General features: G+C 41.0%; 1 protein-coding gene across 2 annotated transcripts in view; it reads left to right on the forward strand.

Annotated features, from left to right (window-relative positions):
* The window catches only part of LIMA1 (LIM domain and actin binding 1), a 72,514-nt gene that overhangs the window by 32,980 nt on the left and 17,378 nt on the right, over positions 1-22,156 (forward strand). For both annotated transcript variants that reach the window (XM_004692760.2, XM_012732629.1), the window contains exons 4-6: positions 6,837-7,301; positions 18,805-18,889; positions 19,581-19,729. In XM_004692760.2, coding sequence (XP_004692817.1) covers positions 6,837-7,301; positions 18,805-18,889; positions 19,581-19,729 — 699 coding nt within the window. The remainder of the gene's footprint in view (positions 1-6,836; positions 7,302-18,804; positions 18,890-19,580; positions 19,730-22,156) is intronic.

The following is a 22,156-nucleotide window of genomic DNA, read 5'->3' on the forward strand; positions in this document are numbered from 1 at the left end:
CCCCACTGGCTAACTTCCAGCTGAGCTGGATAGTGTATTTCTTTTGAACTCTTACCAAAGAAAAACTTCATTTGGATGAGAGTTTTTTAATTTGCCTAACATTACAAAAATATCTCTCCACCTCCAGTTTTTAGTGCCTAACTTATTTGAATTAGTACACAGCTTGCCCCTGTCAATTTGCTCTGTCTAAGGAGATAATGCCATTTAGGTCCTTGGTTTAATTTTCCTGTACTTCAAAAATGGAGTGAAAAGTTACCATCATTCCACTCAGTTGCTTTTTTCTTTTCTTTCTTTCTTATCTCCCTTCTATCTGTTATCCCCTTCCTCCCCTGCTCCTTGTCCTTTTCTCTCATACATTCATTTAGCAAGTATTGTGGAACACCTACTACATGCCAGATCTAAGATAGACTACATTTTTGCCATCATGGAGTTTTAGTGGGAGAGAGTATGGAAATTGAGTCAGGTCAGTGTTGCAGGGTGGTCAAAGTTTCTGATGAGGACAGTTGAGCAGAGCTCTGAGGACATGAACTGGGGAGAAAACTGATTCAAGCAGAAGGCAGAGCATGTGCAAATATCCTGAGGTAGAAGCATTTTTTTTTTAAATTTTACAACAGTTTATTTTTACATCATTTTGTACATTTTTTTTCCCATCTCAATTGTAATCCCCGCGGGTTTCCCATCACCAAGTCACCCATGTGCCATCACCATAATCCCGTGCATTTCCCTCCCCACCCCCCTGTTTTTGATCCCATTCCCCACTCCACGCCCACAGAATGTCTCTGGTATATGGTTGTTGATTATTTTTGTTATTTTCTCGCCTGGTCCATTATACTCCTGCTATGAGTGAAACCATCCGGTATTTTTCTTTCTCTTTCTGGCTTATCTCACTAAGCATGATCTTTTCCAGCTCCATCCAAGTTGCTGCAAAAGACATGTGTTTCTCTTTTTTGGTTGCTGAGTAATACTCCATTGTATATATGTACCACATCTTTTTTATCCATTCATCTACTTTTGGGCATTTGGGCTGCTTCCATGTTTTTCCAATTGTAAATAAAGCAGCAATAAACATGGGGGTACAGGTATCTTTTTCAATCAGTGTTTTTGTGTCTTTTGAGTAGAGACCTAGGAGTGGGATTGCTGGGTCGTAGGGAAGCTCCATGTTTAGCAGTTTGAGGAACCTCCAAACAGTTTTCCATAGTGGTTGCACTAGTTTTCATTCCCACCAGCAGTGCAGGAGAGTTCCTTTTTGGTAGAAGCATTCTTAGGGAAGAAACCAAGGCAAGCTCAGGTAAGGCCAAATTGAAGCCCTGGACTTGACTGTGGCTGGATCGAAGCCTTTGGAGGGTTGGTGTGCAACAAGTGACCTGATCTTAGGTTTTAAAAAGAGGAGGAAGAGGCTAGAGAAACAGTGGCAGAAACATGGGGACCAATTATAAGCCAGTTGCAGTGATTAAAGTAAGAGATAGGGATCGATTGGACTGTTGTAGTCACTATAGGTGAGAAAATTTGTCAGGGTTTATACTGAAAATAGAGAAAGAAAGAAAATAATCAAGAATGGTAGAAATGTTTTGCCCCAAACACCTTGGGAAGATGCTATTAACTGAAACATTATCAATTAACTGTAGCAGGTTTCAAAAAGGGAGTTTTAGGCACATTAAATAAAAGTGAAATGCTATATAAAAGCATCCAAGTGGAGGTTTCAAATACAAACTGAATATTCAAAACTAGAATTGGAAGAGATCCAGGTTGTAGATAAGATGTGCATGTGTCAAAGTATCAGTGGAGTTTCGACATGAGATGTACGAGATCCCATAGGGAGTTGAATGTAGATAGGGAAGAGGTCTGAGCACTTTGCTCTGGAGCATCTGAATTTTTTTTTAAAGATTTATTTATTTATTCATAGAGAACTGGGGTACAGGCCAGAGATGCGGAGGGTGAGAGGATTCACCAGAGACAGAGCGGGAAGCAGAACAGGCAGATCGAGGAAGTACACTGCTGAGGGAGCAGCGGGCGGGCCAGGAGAGATCTGCCACGCCATGTGGTCACCTCCGGGGCAGGCGGGGATCGAACTCATGCGGAAGTGGCTTTAGTTTCTCAGCGCAGTGCTTTAACCCGCTGTGCCACCAGGGAGGGCCTGGAGGACCTCCCTGGTGGCACAAGGGGTTAAGGCTCAGCATTATGAAGCTATCAGCTGCACTAATTTGAACAACCCACATGGCGCAGCAGACCTCTCCTGTCTCAACCCACTTCTCCCCTCAGCAGTGTATTTTAGTAGATCCACCTGTTCTGCTCCCCACTTTGTCTCTGGTGAATCCTCTCAATTCCCCCACCTCTGCTGTACACCCCAGCTCTTATATGCATAAATGAATAAAATAAATACAAACTGAATATACAAAACTATAAATAAAAGTTTGTGAGAGAGGGAGAACCAGCAAAGGAGACTGAACTTGCAAAGGGAGCAGAGGAAGCACATGCTCAGGATGGAGACTAGGAGACTAGGCACATTTGACAGTGGAACAGTGTGTGACACTTGCCAAGATGGAGACTTGTCCATATAAACTCAAGGAGAAATGTCCACATAAATGATAGAAGCAGCTGACTAGCTTGACTGAAGAAAACTCACACTTTCCTATAGAAGGCAAGGTAGACAAGTGATTTACCCAGAATAAGTGGGTATATTTGTTACCTCAGCAAACAGTCAGGACAGGTTAAGTAAGAGCCTGGATTTCCAAAAACTTACTTCTCCCCTTCCTCTTCCACTTGGCCCCAGGAATCAGAGATACAGACCATTAATACCACCAATTGTTTTTTCAGGTCCCTTACAAACATGGATTATGCCACTTTTCAAACTCTGTGCCATTTGGGCAACTTTCTCCATAAAAATTGATGACTTTTTCTGAGGTGTTCAGGAAATGTCTTGGAAAGCTGTCATTTTTCAGTTTGGGGATCTCCTTCCTTCCTTGGAGGCTGGCCGTATGTCAACTAGTCCATGTTTCCACCAAACATCTCCCTGCTTTTTTTTTTTTTTTTAAAGATTTATTTATTTGTGCATACAGAACTGGGGTACAGGCCAGAGGCTCAGGGGCGGTGAGAGGCCTCACCAGAGACAGAGCTGGGAACAGAACAGGCAGATCGACAAAGTACACTGCTGAGGGGAGCAGCGGGCGGGTCAGGAGAGGTCTGCCGCGCCATGTGGTCACCTCCGGGGCAGGCGGGAATTGAACTCATGCGGAAGCGGCTTTAGATTCTCAGTGCTGTGCTTTAACCCACTGCGCCACCAGGGAGGGCCCATCTCCCTGCTTTTAAGATGAAGATTCTTCTCCCATGACCTCAACATTAAAGCTTACTTGATCCATGTTCCTCACTGCACAGATGAAAACTGACTAAAGGAGAAGGACTTACAAGGATCAAATGCCTCAGCATGACAGGGCTGACATGCATCCTAGTTCCAAGTTGACTGCTCCTGCAGAAAGGACATTATGTTGCCTCTCCAGGGTGAGCCTGCTCTGTATTCAGACAGCCACTCCAAGTGCAACATCTGCCAAGAGTCTCAGCTGTGCTGGGTCAGGGCACATAACCCTAGGGCTGGGTGTCACCTTGAGAAAGGAGGCCAGGCTGGTGGAGCAACTGATGGGGTCCTTGAAAACTTGCAGCCTCCTGGAGTGGCCACTGACTTATTCTAGGAAAATACCTGGGAAAAAGTTAAAACCTTGATGCAAAGGACATCAACTAGAATTTGACTGTATTTTATGCTCCTCCTACCCCTGCTTGACTCTGAAGATAATAACAAGAGTAGAAAAACAGTAAAAAACTATAATCCAAGATCAAGATTGGGGAGATGACTGTGCACTGTGGTTGATCACCGTGATGATATAGGGCTGGAAGAAAGAGGACCACCGTTTAATAATAATCATCACCACTCATTGGGTTCCTGTTGATGTCAGATGCTATACTACACATTTAATCTCATTAATTCTCCATAATAACCCTGACAGGTAGTTTTTGGGATTAAGAAACTTGCCCAAGTTCACTTGGCTTGTACAAGTAATAAATGTTGACTGTAGAAATACAAATAAAGAGAAGAAACTATGCATGCCCCGCAATGCATTACCACTGATAACCAGTCTGTCAGCCCAGGCTCTTTTCACTGTGTTATCCAAACTGCTTTTTGTTCTGTACTTTTTGCTTCTCTTTCTTTAGTCCACAGAAAGAGAGTAGCCATTGCTTCTTTCCTATCTCTCCTTGCCTTAGCTTCTAAAATCTCATCTGGCGCAGGAGTTAAAGACAGTGCTATCAAGCTGTTGACAGCCACTGCAAACACAGTGGGTCCTGGCTGGGCAGGGAGTGACCCCCAGGGCACAGTAGACCTCTCCTGTCTCCCCACTGCTCCCCTCAGCAGTGTATTTCAGTAGATCTGCCTGTACTGCTCCCCACTCTGTCTCTGGTGAATCCTCTAACCCCTGTACCTCTGGCCTGCACCCCAATTCTTGTATGCATACATAATAAATATACTTTTTTTTTAATTTAAAATAAAAAAATCTGATCTGTATTACTCTTGCCAGAACTCCCCAGGTCTTGCCAGTTACAGACACCACGAGCGTCTCAAAGTGACACCCAGAGTCTCCACAACTGGCACAACAAGGAGGTTCTGCAAGGACCGAGTGTGGCCTTTAATGCCGGCAGAACACACAGCCCCCCCCCTTTTCTTGTCCCCCCCACCCCTTTCGACCTTGTATCCTGAGGAATGTTCTTCATAAAGGAACACATTTACTCATCTTTAAAATGCTCCTCGGCTGGGGACACAGAATTTTCAAGCTGCTTACAACATCAAGATTGTTACTGTTTTACAGATTTAAAAAAAAAATATGAAGATATATGTATACTTTTATTTCTGAATTTGTGTTATTATACAATGAATACACACTTACTGTAAAAAGAGAAAAAAGGGCCCTCCCTGGTGGCGCAGTGGGTTAAAGCACAGCACTGAGAAGCTAAAGCCGCTTCCGTGTGAGTTCGATCCCCGCCTGCTCCAGAGGTGACCACATGGTGCGGCAGACCTCTCCTGACCCGCCCGCTGCTCCCCTCAGCAGTGTACTTCGTGGATCTGCCTGTTCTGCTCCCCACTCTGTCTCTGGTGAAGCCTCTCGCCGCCTCTGCACCTCTGGCCTGTACCCCAGTTCTGTATGCATAAATAAATAAATCTTAAAAAAAAGAATCTAAACCCGTAATCCATGATTCAAAGATAACCTATAACATCCTGATATCTTTTCTTCCAGAATACTTTTCTATGTTTCTATTTCTGAATATGCGTGTGTATTATAAAATGGAGCCACACTGCCTTATATTTGCTTTTGTCACTCAAAAGCATCTTATTATGTCAGTAAATATACTTGATCACATGATCCGTCTCTGAGGACAGCAGTGAGGCACTTTATCAGGCTGCTTTGATTCTCTGCCTCCAGCTTGGGGAGAGCAGAGCTGGGAAAGTCTGAGACCCAGGTGACTCATCCTTTGTGTGGCAGGAGGGAGCACCTAGCCTTTAAGGTAGCATGGCTTCCAGAGCAGTACCTTAACTCTCTTTTCCAAAAAGAAAACATTTTGCACTTATTTTATCTCTGACCCTTATATACTTTCCGCAGTGCATATCTCATCTGTCAGTTCTGGTTTAAACACTAAAATCAAGCAGTTGTTCTTTGTTAACTTTCTTTTCCAGTCTTGGGGTGCTTGAGGGAGTGGCTCTCAGAGTATATTCAGAAGAGCAGTAGGGTGAGAGACTTAATTCCCAATATAGCCGCTAATCCTGTTTAAATCTCTGAAGACGCTCAGTCCCTGGTTGTCTGTCCTTTCTTTCTTGAAAGACAGGTGAGTCACAGACCACAGGAATGGAGGGCTAGACCGAATTGGAGTGCAAGTGCGTTGGTGGCTGCCCCACATGGTGGGGGTGCTTACCAAGTAGGGGACATTTCATCTTGCTTCATCAAGCAACATCGACAATGCCCAGGTTGTTTTCACTCTGTGTCTGTGTTAATTAACTCTATTTGACCCAGGTGAAAGTGAACCCTCCGGGGCGGTGGAAGTTGTGTCTTGCAATCAAGCACATGGTGGTGGTTCCAAGGGAACCTGGGTATTTCATCAAAAGGATCTGTAAAATCGTGACTTTTCTGATAAGTGAGAATTTTCGTGTAGGTAAATATACAGCAAGGAGCAGAAAAAAAGAGATTAGAGTCTTAATTTTAAAAAAGTTGATTTATCTGCATGTAAATTATGTCAGACGATAAAATATGTTTTATGCAATAAATGTAAAAGTCTGGTGTTTTCTTCAGATTTGTACAGTTTCCATCCTTGGTGCGGCTGTCCGCAATGATTGGAGTTGAGTAATTTTGGCTTTCCTGCATCTGTGTCTTATTTTAAAGGAAAAAACCCCAGCAGAATTCACAAAATTTTGTGGCATGCAATGATGAACTTTTATTAAACATATTTACAGTGTTCAAGTACCTAGTATTTTGCTTTTTCTTTCTTGTTTTTCCCAATATTTGGATAAAAATCTCTTGTCCCCTAGTCAATAGGTCTGTGCTCTCCTTTCTTGCCATTTTGTCCTTATAAGGCCATCCTGTTTTATCACTTCCTGCGTCAGCTCCTGACTTATTCTCTCTTCCCCTCTCCCTCGGCTAGGGTGGATGCTTTCTCCTTGTGGCTGGGCTGTAACGTTCACAGTTGCCTGAACGCCAGTGGACCAGAAGCAGCTTGGAGTTTTAAACTTTCATTTTACAAAGATCAACATGTTTGAGTGTTGCAGCAGGCAAGTTATAACTGGCATTTATTTCTTGTTCTTCTAGAACACTGACAATCACCCCCAGCATTTCAGAAGGGGGATCTTAACTGTGCTGAAGAAGAAGTGGGAGAACCCGGGGCAGGAAACAGAGTCTCACACAGACTCCCTGCGAAACAGCAGCGCTGAGGTCAGGCACAGAGGCGACCGCCCTCCAGCTGAAGTGGCACAAAGCTCAGCGTCAGGGACCGAAGCTGACCAAGTGGACCCACTTCCCTCCACACCTAGATTCAGAGCACCTCCGGAAGCCCTTCCTCGGTATCTGTATCCCCACATTGAGGACGGCGAGGATCTCCAGGACCACTCACCAGGAAGTGAAAAAATGGAAAATTGGCTGGGAGAATCCAGGCATGAAGTAGGAAAAGCTGAAATCAGTGAGAACACAGAAGCTGCAAACAAAATTGAGAAATACAATGTTCCACTGAACAGGCTGAAGATGATGTTTGAGAAAGGTGAATCAACTCAAACCAAGGTAAGTGTCGGGCGGGTTTAAAACTTTGAGAATGAGACTTCAGATAACTAAAGAAAACTTGCAAATCTAGACAGCTTAATCTAGCGAATATGTGTTGTTTTTGCTTCAAGTCAGATGAGTTAATCAAACATCACACATGAATTGTTTACACAGATGCTAAAATTTGTGAGTCTGACCCAATTTCATGTGAAATCAAACACATGCTGGGAGTCAAGTTGATATCTAGAAATAAAAAAAAGAGAGTCCATTGGTTATGTGTGTTTGTATGCTTGCCCTTTTAATCTGTCTTCCTGTGTATTGGGGGGGGGGCGGGTTGGAATTACTGCTGAATGTCTCTCTGCTTGGACACAGCTGTAGGCTGAGTGTTAAGACTAGAGTTTAACATTAAAACTGAGGCTTAGTTGTCTCTTTGCTAGCTGAATCCCTCCTCTTCTCAACTTCCTCTCCTGTGCCATGCAACAAATGTTTTCTGTCTGCTAAAATCCTCTCCCAAGAAAATCAACCAAGGTAGCCAGACTAACTGTAGCCTTCAGGAGTTTTGACTTGCAAATGCAGAGGGCTGCATTTTCCTACAACTGCAAATGAAATTTGATCCTTCATGTGGATTGCAGACCCAGTCCCCTGAGGGAATTACTTAACAAGAAAATGAGTTACATATGCTGGTGACTTATAACACAATCCAGGGGCCGCAGAGCTGGTAAATTTTTCCAGTTTTCTCATATTTCCTGCATATCTGGCTTTGTACATGGGGATGGTATGTTACAACCGTCATTATAATGAAATAAACAGATCTGACGGGCAGCACAGCCATCAGATTCCATCTCCCTGGGAAAGCCAAATTGTTTCAAACTAAGTATTTGGCTCAGCCCTTACTTTTATGAAGTCATGATAGAAAGCATTCTTTCTGAAATAAAAACTAGATAACTCGTCCTCGATTATGTTGGTATGATTTGGTCCATCTCTTCTCACCTTTTAGTGCATTTTTATGTCCTGCCTAGAATATTTCTTGAGATTGTGGGGATCATCTGTTTGAGGGTATAGGAAAATTTTTTTTAAAGGTTTGCACAGCTAGAACCCCTTTCTAGCTACACTGGAACCAGCTGGCAAAAGATGTAACCACAAAGCAGTTTTATGACTTCTTTTATATTCTTGCCTCTAGAATTTTAGCCCTCCAGGCCTTCTTACTCCCTCTTCCCCTTTTATGGTCTTAATTTTTTTTTTTTTAAATAGGAAGAATTTTAAATAGGAAGGGGGAAATGTCAGAGATCCTAAGTAGAGAGGAAGGGGCTTTGTTGGGACTCAAAGCACCATTGTAAGTTTCTTCCTCGAAGGCCATGTTAGGGGCAGGACAGCTGATGTCACGCCCGCACACACTGTGTAGATTCAGTGCAAAAAGCTAGCGCATGTTGAAACTGGCCTGAGGTAGGAAATGACTGGGACTGCAGCAAACAAAAATGCTGATTATATGTAAGGATCTGGCCAGAGACTTTTCTCATAAATGTCTGGTGAGAGATGGGTCAGAACAAGCCTATCTTACAGCTGGGCAGAATGAAGAAAAGGAAGGATCCAGCTGGATGCCCATAGCACTTGCCACTGGCCGTTAACAGCATAGGAAGGTGGAGGGGTTCTGAAGTTGACCTGGGCTTTTGGCTGCCTTTTTAAACTTCCTGGTTAAATTCCATCTATCACTTAATAGTTAACATAGGGAGTCTAAAACAAGGCTGCTCTTATTTCCAAATAAGTATCATTATCTAGGAAAGCAGATAATCTAGTTTACTTTAAAAGTTTTCTCTAGTATTTAAATAAAACAAAAAATTATCTATTTTAGACTATGAAGTAATTAATCAGTTTGAAACTAGGTTATGGTCATTGTGAACATAATCTCAGCTTTAACATGGACAAGACTAATAAGGGCATTTACATGATTGGGTCTGAGAAATAAGGTAGGAACACTAAAAATCCTTTTAGGAATAAGAATGCATACTTCAGACATAACGAATTAGTACTTCAGGGAGACAAATGAATAGATCAGGTATAAGTTGTATGCCTTATTCTGTAATTGAATTTCAGAGAACTGAACAGAATCTCAACTGATCCCTTGAGGAAATATAGTCTGGTGTTCGGTCTTCTAACTCTTTTCTTTGTCAGAGTTATTTACAGAAGGCAAAGTTAACTTGCTTGAGTTCCACTTAGTTGTCTTGCTCCCTTTTGTTGGAGATGATTTCTTGCCCACTTCCATTCCTGACCTCTTCTCTGCCCTGTTTCTCTTGCCCTGTGTAGTCTTTTCTCTCCCATGACTCCAGTAGATGAGTCCACAAACTGGATTTTAATCCTAAATTCTCTTAACCTCAAGTGTCAGCCCCCAAGTTTGCCTGCCAAATCAGATATCTCCGTGGATACCCCTTAAGCACTCAAATTGAAGAAAACTAAAAAACAAACTCATTGTCTTTCCAATTCAAACCTGCTCCATCACCGTGTGTACCTTCCATGCTCTATTTAGCACATTAGGCTGTAAAACTTGGAACCAATTCTTCCTTCTGCCTGCCTCTTCCCACTTACTGAGCTCGCTGCATCATTCACCCTCTGCACATCTGATCCAGGCCCTTCTGTCTAGGGCCATTGTGAAGCCTTTCCCATCTTGTTTGTAGTATTCCTTATGCCTCTCCTGGTGGCCTCTCATTTCTTCCCATCCATCCTCCACACTGTTGCCATCTATTTTTTTAAGTCTGGTTGTAAATTATGTTCATATTCCCTTGATCAGAAACTTTTGATGCTTCCAAATAATCCATAGTTAGTATGCAGGTCTTCCATTGTCTGAACTCATGCTATCTCTTCAATCTCATAACCAATCTTGCACTCAAACCCTGGATTACTCCTCCTCTCTAAGTTGCTCACATAAGTCACCAAATTGCTTGCTACCTTTTGAACTCTTACTCAGGATCTTTGAAGACTATGAAGCCTCTTACTTAGTTTCTTCCAAAGGGAATTAACTTCACCCCTAATGAATTTTCTTTTGATTTCTTTTTGGGTATTTATATCATGCATTCCTTAATAGTCAGACTTGAATCTGTATACTCCCCAGTCTATAATTTTTTTCGAAGCCAAGGATGCTTTTTTTCTCCATTGGTCAGCATAATGACTCAACTTTTAGTGTTGTTTTTTTGTTTTTTTTTTTTTAAATAAAGGGAAGAAAAGAAGCTTAGAACTCGAATAACTTATAAATGATGAGAATTCATTGAAAGCTATTCCTCACTTATTTCTTACGTGAGTTGAGTATAGATAGGTTACTCAGATGATTTAGTTGAACATGGTGGTTCTAATTCTTATGAGCACAAATGACTGGTGACTAATCAAGGATAGGAAGTAGTTTTACAGGGCAGGGGGAGTACTCCAGAACCCCCAAACCTGTCTGTCCTAAAAAAGTTCTGCCACCCGCTGTATCAAGAGAAAACATACTCTAGTGTGTATGACATTTAATGGAAATGAACTTTAATACAATTAGTGAGTAACAAAGAAAAGGGGAAGTTTCCAAATCAGACACCCAAAGTTACCCATGCCCTTGTGAGTAAATGCCCAGCCAAACAGCGTTGGCCCAAAGCAGGGCCACTGAAGTCTGAAAGCCTGCCTCCAGTCAAAGGACTTCTGATGATGATCCATAGCATAGGAAAGGGGCAGAAGGGGCCCAGCACATCTGGGACAGAAGGAGCAAAATCAAGATAAGGCTGCCATTGTTAATCTCCCATGAGTCTCTCACAAACATCTGCTTCAACCAGTCCAGGACCTAAAAACAAGTACATCTTTTTCACTTGTCTCTCTATGCTCTCTTTTACAGTAGTAAAGAGAAGGTAGTGATAAATTTGACCACACACACACACACACACACACACACACAGAATTAAAGCTATTTGGTGAACAGAATGAACCTATTTAGAAAATATTTTTCTTCCTTTTTCCCTATCATTCTTGATTTATTTTAACCATGTATTGACTTTTTCTTTAAAGATTTATTTATTTATTCATACAGAACTGGGGTACAGGCCAGAGATGCGGAGGGTGAGAGGATTCACCAGAGACAGAGTGGAGTACAGAACAGGCAGATCAACGAAGTACACTGCTGAGGGGAGCAGCTGGCGGGTCAGGAGAGGTCTGCCTGGCCATATGGATCTTCTCCAGGGCAGGCAGGGATCGAACTCATGAGGAAGTGGCCTGAGCTTCTTTGTGCTGTGCTTTAAACTGCTGCGCCACCAGGGAGGGCCCGTGTTGACTTATTTTATAATGCAAACAGTACATTTAGATAAAATAGATGTATGTAAAGTAAAAATGGAAATTTCCCTGTCCTGTCCCCCTGTACTTGTAAGCTATTTGTTTCCCCTTAGACTCCTCAGCCCACCAGCCTTTCTTAGTACTTCTGTTCTTATCACCAGAATAATGTATGACTAGCATCAAGACACCAACAAAATTTGCTGCAGTGGATAATATGAGAATAAAACTATCCTTCTACAAATAGTCCCACATTTTTGTGGTTTTTCTTTTTGTATATTCCTGGAAGTGACACTTGGCTTTATATTTAGCTTTATAAAACACTACCATGTAATATAGTATATGTGTGTTGGTATATTGGAATGAACCCTTGAGGAAATAAGGCAACTAAGCTAAAATCTGATCTTTGTTCATCAGGTCTTTTATCCATAGCAAACTAAACTTTAATCTACATCAAAGAAACCATTTGTAATTGTCTTCCTATGTCCATAAGGAATCCTTACAGTGTTGAGAAAACTTATAACATTTTTTTCCTCACTTGGTTAGTAATTATATATGTTTCCTTTTCTTAATAAGATTTTCTTATTTAATGTCTTAAGTAAATTGCTTGGAATTATATTGCAGGTATACCATTCTGAAAGTGTTTATAATTGGTTGTAATTGAATGATTTTAAATTATAATTTTAAGATAGGCTCAGGGAGGAAAGAGGTTTGAATAACAATATCACAGTGGGATCTAATAAAGTCACTCAAATGCAATGAGTATATCTTTAACTTGCTTATGAGCAAATCATAAATCTGAAATTAGCACATTTAATCTCTAATAGATATATTGGTAGCTCTTTAAGTTGTGGATAACTGATTTTGTTAAATGAACACAAAGGTTGTCTTTTCCTGTCAACCTCATCTTCCTCATATATTCTATAAAAGTTTATTAAATTCGCCTTTATTTTATAGCTCCTTTAATTTCAAAATGTAAATGAGACTACTTAGTGTTATGATGTTTTGATTGAGTTCTTTCTATAGTGGTGCATTTCTCTAAAAAAAAAAAAAATTCATCCCAGTTAAATTTTTACTTTTTGATTAGTAACTGAGCACTTCTGTGGTAAGATAATAATGAATGCAGGTGTAAAGGAGTTCTGGTCTTTGTCACTCTTTATTGCCCTAAGCAGCAGCCCTTAGTATGCCAGCTGGAGACCAAGCATCTCTTGGATGCTGAATTTTATGCCAACTAACTACTTCCCAGTTTCTAGATAATTTCATTTAAACTTGTAGAAATGCAATGTCAGAGTAATAGAACATTCTGTAAGCAATCTGGCTATGTTAGAGCTTGGAGAAGCCAGAAAGTTTCATTTGCTCCCCAAATATCAGCACCTTTGCCTTGATGCTGTTGAAATCTCTGATGGGTTAAGCTGCCTCGGTGTACATACCAATGAATGCACTAAAGCGTCATTTCCTCTAGTCTTCTAGCTGACTGGTGAGTTATATAGGTCATGTAACTAAGGGACTCTTAAGTTATTTAATTCAGTTTACTCATGTAGTTAGGATATTAAAATTCCTATTGGACAGGTTTTCAAAATTCCTGTTGTACAGATGGAATCAACTATGGTCAAAGAAGTTAACTGAGATACAATGTCACGTGACTAATTCATCTTAGAACAAGGACTGAAATTGTGTGGTGCCACTTCTACCCTATAATACCAACGTCAGAGATATTGTAACTGTGTAACTGAATAAAAACATGCCCTTACATATCAGCATAGGCAAAAGTCTTGCAGTAGAACAGACAGTGTTTGGGAAAAGAGAAGCAACATCTATGGAAATCAGGAAAAATCTGAAGTATCTTGGTAGACAGCTACAGTCTCACATTAACTGTTTGCCCACATCCTCTTAAGGCAGTAAAGAACAGTACAAGCCTGCAAGGGACTTGTAGTAGAAGTAGTAGAAGAGTTAGAAGACTTACTTATCCTATTATGTAAGTATTATCAAAGTAGGCTTATCAAGTTAGTCCTCAAGTAAATCTGGGGAAGAGTTAAGGACCAGTTTTGCACAGTGCTAGCTTTCTCTTTGCATATCTAATTTTACATGCTTTTGTCACTGTGTGCTCACTGTGGTATAAGCTTTACCTTTGGTTTACTCTTCTCTAAACAGACCTTCCAATATATCTTACTATTTTGTGTAATTATCCTTTCATGGTAATATGGCATTTTATTCTGCGGTTTAAGCATTTCTCAGTAACTAGATTCAGCCTGATCAAAAAGCTCTAAGCATCTCAGCAGAAACACTTTGCTTTTAGTCTTTTGGGGGGGTGCCAGAGGAGTTGGGGGGTTTATAACTGAAGTGAAGTCATGCTGAAGAGATGCACCTCAAAAGATTATATTTAACAGCACCACCAGCACAATCTAAGAACATACTTAATTCCTCAAAACATTGTCAGCATTTAGTTTTGTCATTTTTATCTCCCTTTCTTTTTTCCTAATTGTAAGAATAACACATAATTTTGTAGAATGCTAAGGAATACAGAAAAATGTAGAGAAATCCCACCACCTGTAGACAAGTGCTCCTTGTGTGCATATTGTTTCATTTAAATGGGCTGTAATTTCTCTCAGAGGGTTCCTGGAGGAGGAAATGCTTCTCTTCCAGTATTTTGAGAAACTGAAGCCAAGTTTTATCTACACCCTTTTGATCCTATGCCATCGTTCAGCAAAGTTCCGTTTTTTCTGAAAACCCTCCTTCCTCCACACTTGATTTTGGAGGAATGAGTAAATTGGATGGAAGGTCAAAGTTGAAGCCTTAAGGAAGTAGATGAGAGGGGTAGGAGACTCTCAGTAATTAAAGTGCTCAGAATCAACTTTTAAAAGAAGTTTTTTCCTGGAAACAGGGGTACAGGGCACAGGAAATCCTGCTTTAACTTGGTACTTAATTTGTTTCTTTAAAAATATTTTCCAGAAAAAAAAATTCTAGAGACTATTACTAACTAAAAGTCCCAAACTGTTCTCTTCTTATTGGTACATGTGTTTGCGTTTTGGATTCACAGAGAATATTTCAGGGGCGTCCACACTAATGAGAGTCAGCTGACAGGAAAGAGGACTTGTGGGGTGAGGCAGAGGCCAAGCCTTCGGAAATTCCAGAAAGTGATCTTTAAAATGACTTTTCTCAACAGATCATGATGATTAACGTTCCCTCAAGTATCTGAGTAAAAAGAGTTGAAGTGTGATAAAAATTGTGTTACTGAAGAGGATTTCAGTATCAGAATTTTTTTTCCTTTCTGTGCTCCCCTGCTCCCTTGAGAAATATTGAAGGAAACCCCCACTTCTTCCTGAACTTCAGATTACCACTTGCAAAATGAAGATCATAAAATTCATTAAAAATACGGTGTAGAAAACAACCTAGAATAGTAGAGATCTTGTTACCCTTAATAATTGAATAGTTTAGGGGTGAAAAGGTACTGAACAACATGCTCGGGGCCTCTGGGAGCCCCTAAGTGCCAGCTCATCTCAGAGCCACTGTCGGTTTAACTGATTTCCAGAAACAGTTCTATTTTTCTTTATGATGAAATGGCTTTGCAGATTCTTTTTTTTTTTTTTGTATTCGACAGAAAAGGAAATTTTATCATATTTAATCATGATGATTAATCATATTTTTTCTTTAAAAATATTTAATCATATTTTTAATATGATATGATCTGCCCTAGCAAAGCATCTGTGCTGGCTCTAAATGGCTTTGCTCTCGGTCACTCCAGTGCCTGGACTTTGCACAAGATGAGGCGTAACTACATGTACAGACAGAAAACTGAACTCTACTGGTTGTGACATGTGACACTCTTGGAATAATACTTGACCTTTTCCTTTTACAGCCTTTAACAGAATGTAAATATTTGAAACATTGCTCCAGTATTACAAATGCAGAATCTGTTCCCTTTCTGTTAAGAAAATTGGGATTTCCAGGCTTTCTCCCCTTTCGAGCACTAAAAATTCTTTCTTTTTTTTTAAGACTTTTATTCATTTATGCACACAAGAACTGGGGTATAGGCCTGAGGGTTCACCAGAGACAGAGTAGGGAGAAGAACAAGCATCTTGGCTGAAACACACTGTTGGGGGGAAGAGCAGGCAGGCCAGGAGAGGTCTGCTGTGCCATGTGGGCCACCTCCCCAGCCAGGAATTGAACTCATGCTGCAGTGGCTGCAGATAGCATCACAGTGCTGTTCTTTAACCTGTTGTGGCACCAGGGAAGACCTGAGCAATAAAATTTCTGATTTTTATAGTGATCATCTTAATTTAAGATGCAGCAGTATTTGGAATAAATCTTTGGAATTTCCAAAGATGAGAAATGAGAAATGTTTTAGAAATAACACAAAAGCAAAAAATAAGACTATTGGGGGGACTCAGCCTATAAATATAGGGGACTCAGCCAGTTTCCATGTGGGAGGCTCCCTGTTGGTTGGTGCTGGTGGTGTATGCTGAGCCATCGGAACATGGTCAGTGTTGATGTAGCTGATCCAAAGGTAAGATGGTAAGGTTAGAGTTGCCACAGCTTACTTTGGGTTTTATTAAAAATAGATTCAGGGCCCTCCCTGGTGGCGCAGCGGGTTAAAGCACAGCACTGAGAATCTGAAGCCACTTCCGCATGAGTTCGATTCCCGCCTGCCGCCTGCGAGACCACATGGCGCGGCAGACCTCTCCTGACCCGCCCACTGCTTCCCTCAGCAGTGTACTTCGTAGATCTGCCTGTTCTGCTCCCCACTCTGTCTCTGGTGAAGCCTCTCACCGCCCCTGAGCCTCTGGCCTGTACCCCAGTTCTGTATGCACAAATAAATAAATCTTTAAAAAAAAAAAAAATAGATTCAGGGCCCTCCCTGGTGGCACAACAGGTTAATGCCCAGCATTTCAGCTGCTTCAATGTGAGTTCTATCCCCAGCACTGGAGGGAACCCACATGGTGCAGCAGACCTCTCCTGTCTCCCTGCTGCTCCCCTCAGCAGTGTACTTCATCAATCTGCCTGTTTTGCTTCCCACTCTGTCTCTGGTGAAGCCTCTTACCACCCCTGCATCTCTGACATGTACCTCAGTTCTATATGCATAAGTAAATAAACATTTAAAAAGAGAAGAAGAAAGAAAAAAGAACTTATTTTAAAAAAGAAAAAAAGATTCAGGGCCTTCACCTGGTGGTGCTACAGGTTAAAGTGCAGCGCTGTGATGCTATCAACAGTCACTGCAGCATGAGGTCGATCCCCAGCCACGGAGTGACCCACATGGCACAGCAGACCTCTCCTATCCTACCTGCTGCTCCCCTCAACAGTGTACTTCAGTCAGTCTGCCTGTTCTGCTCCCCAACCTGTTTCTGGTGAATCTTCTCACCCCCTGTACCTTGTCCTGTACCCCAGCTCTTGTATACATAAATAAATTTTCAAAATCTTAAAGAAAATAGATTCAGTAGTGCAGTGTAAATAGAAAAGCTGGCTGGAAAGAAATTCTATTACATGTACACTGAATCTGTAAGAAACTATGTATCTTTTTTAAGATTATTTATGCAGACCTGTGCATAAATAAGATTTGTTTATTTCTGGGGTGTAGGCAATAGGTAGTAGGGGGAGTGTTAAAGGGTTCACAAGTGACAGAATGGAGAGCAGAGCAGGCAGACTGACTGAAATACACTGCTGAGGGGAGCAGCAGGCAAGACAGGAGAGGACTGCTGCGCCATGCGGGTCACCTCCCTGACTGGGAATTGAACTCGTGCTACAGAGGCTGCAGACAGCTTTATAGTGCTGACACTTAACCCCTTGTGCCACTAGGGGAGCCCCAGAAACTATATTCTTAGTGGTGTGGCACAAGTAATCAAGCCTTTGCTCTGATTTCTGAAGTGACACATTCTATATCTGCAAGGGGAAAGAAGGCAAAAATGAGAGTTCATAGCCTTAAACTTTATTGTTGAGTTTATTAGTCCTTCGAAGTTAACACTAATTGCTAATATTGAACTCGAAAAGGTATTTTATCTCTTGTCACACTGGATATCAGAGATCCTCCTTTAAGTTGTCTGAAAATAAACTGAGAGTTGAGTGATTGGAGCTGGCTGTGGTTACAAGCTGTATAAACATGGCATACCTCAGTGTACCATGTCTGGAAACATTCTGTGGAACTAAGTTAATTTCTCTTGAGTTACTTTTCTAGCCTTAAAAATTATAATATGTAACTTTAATAAGAGATTTACCCTAGATCTGAGAGATATAGGTGTATTAATATTTGTAAAAATCATGAGGTACTTTACTAAAATACTCTATCCTGCTTTTATTTGCATTGATAGAAATACATAGATGAAATGGGATCTGAACCGGGTGGGAAGAGGGCACTGGACTGTGGTGATGGCAGTAAACTTCCAGTCCTGTAAGGGATGCACAATAACTTGACCAGAATTAAAGTAGACCTGTGACCAGATGCCTTGGGAACACAGGAAGGACTACTTAGATTTCTGTAGGAGAGGCAGGGCAGGCTTTCCATAGGGAATTATGGCTCATGGTTTGCACTAAATCTTGCAGGAACAAGCTTTGCTAGACAATAGAAAAAGTAATCCAGGAAAGCACTTACAATAGCATAGACTGCACAGCAATTTGCTTTTCCTGGAGGACAAAAGGAGAGGAAAAGAATATCCAGAGAGAATGGTTTAGGGACCGGGTCTCGAACTGGTCTCCTACAATACACCAAGCCAATTCAAGGAGTGGGTAGGGATCCTTAAAAGAATTTTGAACAAAAGAATGACATAGATTTAGATTTTGTTTGAAATCTTACAGCATAACAGAGACTTGATTGGAAGATGTAGAATAGAAAGGTAATACAGTAGTCTAGGGAAAAGAGATGAGATCATGAAGGAAGGCAGTACTGGGAGAGAGAAAGTGGAACAGAGAAGGCAAACAGCAGATTCTGTACCAGCCCTTGGCCGTTTGGAGAGCCATGCCATTGTCAAGGCCCCTCCGGTGACTGTTTAAATGACAAGCCTGCTCATAAACTGGTTAGGCATGATCCTTAGCAGAGAGCATCGCCCCATATAGAGTTATTTTCCCCTAGGCCCGTATGTTGAGCTTGATATTTATAATGTTGAAAACATATTCTGTGGACTACGAAAACTAATATAAAATCAAATTTCTTCTGGGTTTTATTTAAAAAGCAGATTACAGGCCTCCTTTTTGAGTATTGTGTCAAGATTTCCCATCATCCATATAAGCTTAATGTTGGATTTTGTTTTCCAAACAGCTTCTTCGGACCCAAAGCAGAAGTACGGGTGGAAAGAGGGTCTCTGAAAACAGCTATTCTCTGGATGACTTGGAACTAAGCCCAGGTAAACAGAGAGGTCCCTCCAAGTATGTGAAGTTCTTTAGGAAAGACTCATCAGTGCTGATGACTTTTAGCCTCAAAACCAATACTTTAACGGGAAAATGGCACAAATGTGTCTGTTAGACACATTTCTAAATTTCACTGCTCCCCACAAATAGTTTTTAGGTGTTTTTAATCCATGCTAGTCAGTGGTAACCAAAGGGGAATTTATGGGATTACCAGGGAGGTAGTACCAACAGTCTTGACCGTGGGCACCTGAAGGTTGGGGACTCCAATAGATGGACAGAATCCCTCATCAGATTGGCTGCTTTGAATTACTTATGGTAATGAAACTTAGCTTTGGAAGCAAATCATTATGTTTCAAAGGGAACATATACAGGCACTTTACAAAAGAAAAAATTAACAGACACCGGAAAGTCATCACCCCTAGCACTAAAGAAATGCATGATACCTAAAATTTTTCACATGTTAAGTAAACCAAAAATTTTAATGTGTAATACATAATTATGGTAAGGGTTCTGTCTTTCATGTTGGACAGTGAGCGGTTACCTCATAAACGACAGTTACAGTCCTGATTTCTTTCTTTGTACTTTCACTAGAAAAAATGATTACATAATATTGCCACAACCCAAAATTTTGATTAAACCATTCAAATCAAATTTTATTTGCTAATAAAGCCTGTCTTATGCTTCCAGGTCAGCTGTCATCTTCTGCATTCAACTCAGAGAAAAGTGAGAGTCGGCGAAATCTGGAGCTACCCCGCCTGTCAGAAACTTCCATCAAGGATCGAATGGCAAAGTACCAGGCTGCTGTGTCCAAACAAAGCAATTCCACCCACTATGTGGTATGTTTTCTGCATCATTTCTTCATTTACTCATCCACCAAATGATGACTGAGCACAACAAAGAGAAATACCTCCTTGACATATGAGCCTGGCTTCCCCCCCAACCCCAGTTCTCTTTTCACATAAATCCTACCCTAGTTTCACTTGTAATCCATATCATGTTCTTTTAAAAAAAAAAATTTATTTAGGGCCCTCCCTGGTGGCACAGCAGGTTAAAGCACAGCACTAAGAAGCTAAAGCCACTTCAGCGTGAGTTCCATCCTGGCTCCGGAGGCGACCCACATGGCGTGGCAGACCTCTCCTGACCACCCACTGCTCCTCTCAGCAGTGTAAAAAGTATTTGTTTATTTATGCATACAGATCTAGGGTACAGGCCAGAGGTACAGGAGTGACAAGAGGATTTAATGAGACAGAGTGGGGAGCAGGATAGAACGACTGACAAAGTACACTGCTGAGGGGAGCAGCGGGCAGGTCAGGAGAGGTCTGATGCACCTTGTGGGTCACCTCTGGGGTGGAGGATCAAACTCACACTGAAGATGCTGCAGCTAGCTTGTAGTGCTTCATCCTAACCCATTGCGCCACCAGGGAGGGCCCTTACCATGTTCTGATCCTGACTTTCTCCCTAGGCCTCATCGCCACCCTACTCATTTTTAGTAATGTGACCATTTAGTCACATTTCCTGTCTCTTTCTGTTAATCTTGTTATTATTGTTTTAAAGAAATAGTATTTTATTCATTTTAATAGAAACATTTATTTTATTTTGGTTTTAGATACCAGATCACTTCCATATTAATACAGGCTAGAAGGTTATCATTGTTTAAATTGATATAAATCACCATTTATAATTACATAATTTGTTTAATTTTCCTTTATTCACAGGGTTGTGTAACCATCATCGTTGTCTAATTCCAAAACATTCCCACCACCCCAGAAACATACCCCCGCCCCTGTGTAGTGCCACCCCACTCCCCCTCCCCACATCTGGCAGCCCCATCTACTTTGTATCTATTGGGTGTGCCTATTTCTGGATAGTTCATATAAATGAAATCATATCACACATGGATTGCAAGGAAACTGTAATCCTTACGATATAGTGGTTTTTTAAGGAGACAGAGTAGGTAAGAAGATGATAAGCGCAGGCATTGCCACACTTCACTGTCACAGTGGAATGGCAGGCCTTCTCATTTTACATTTCTTAGGCTGAACTAGCAGCCTGATACAACAGAACTAAAATAGCTAAGTTATTTTAAATGGCATTTATTCATGTAACACACACACACACACATATGTATCTTTCTAACATTTGTTCCTTCTGACAGTTCATATTACATACTGTTAATCTCCTGATGTCCTAATTTTTAGACAAAGTTGAAAGAATAAGATTAAATTCCCTTTGTTCCTGGGTGCTCTAAATTTGGTAATTAGAAATCATAACACATATTTTGGGTGTTGAGCCTTCCTTCCCCACAATATTAAAGTATGTGTTCTCCACAATATTAAGTATTTGTGGGTGGACCAAAGACTTGGGGTGATGAATAACTTCATCTTGATTTTTCACTGAAGTTTTAAGAAAGGATGATGGTAAATCTGTAGAGAGTGTGGAATGTCGCAGTGTCATTATTGACTGTAAGGATAAAAAGTAAGCAAATTTAGACTCCTCCTAGAAGTAAGTCAGGATTTACAGCAAATAGGTCATCTGTGTAGTTTCATTCCCCCTAGTTACAGGATTTAGCTGTTTCCAAGTGCCCTCCTGGTATAACATTCCAACCTGGTGACTCTAAGTGGAAAAACCTGTTCAGTGACTTTTTTCTCTAAACTCCTAATAGAGTTTCCGCATTGCAGTTCTCCTGTGCTATAAATTTTAAGAGTTGAAAATTCTTAGGAATTCTTGTAAAAAGGAAGTGAATTTCTCAACCCTATACAGAGATGGTTGTAACAAAGCACTCTCTCGGCCGTGATTCTGGAGGTCAGACTTAGAGATGGGTCGGGAACGAGTTGTTGGACAATGCTGTTGTATTCTGAAGTCTCGGCTGCCACCTCCTCCTAAGAGATGTACCCCTCCCTATGCTGTGCACCCCCAGATGAAATCCCAGAGCTCAATCTGGAATCCCACACCTAAGTCAGCGCACTCATACTCCCTTCCTTGAGCCTATTGCCATAACTTTCTTGTCCCCTCCCTCTACCTAAAAAAAAGTCACAGAGAACAGAATGACACTAAATTACTAGGTAACTCAAAGTAGGAAATGTTCATGTTCATCCATGGTTTTCAATCTAATACATAGTTAATTTATTTTGTTGCTGGTTTTTGTTTTGTTTTTGCAAAAGCTATGTGTTATTTAAGTATATGTATTTTTCAGATTGTGTAAGTACAATCTCATCACCTTTTATTTTTACTTATTTTAAAGATTTTTATTAAATTAACATTAG

This window comes from Condylura cristata, unplaced genomic scaffold (assembly GCF_000260355.1).
Source record: "Condylura cristata isolate star-nosed mole 26May11 unplaced genomic scaffold, ConCri1.0 scaffold00034, whole genome shotgun sequence".
NCBI lineage: Eukaryota > Metazoa > Chordata > Mammalia > Eulipotyphla > Talpidae > Condylura > Condylura cristata.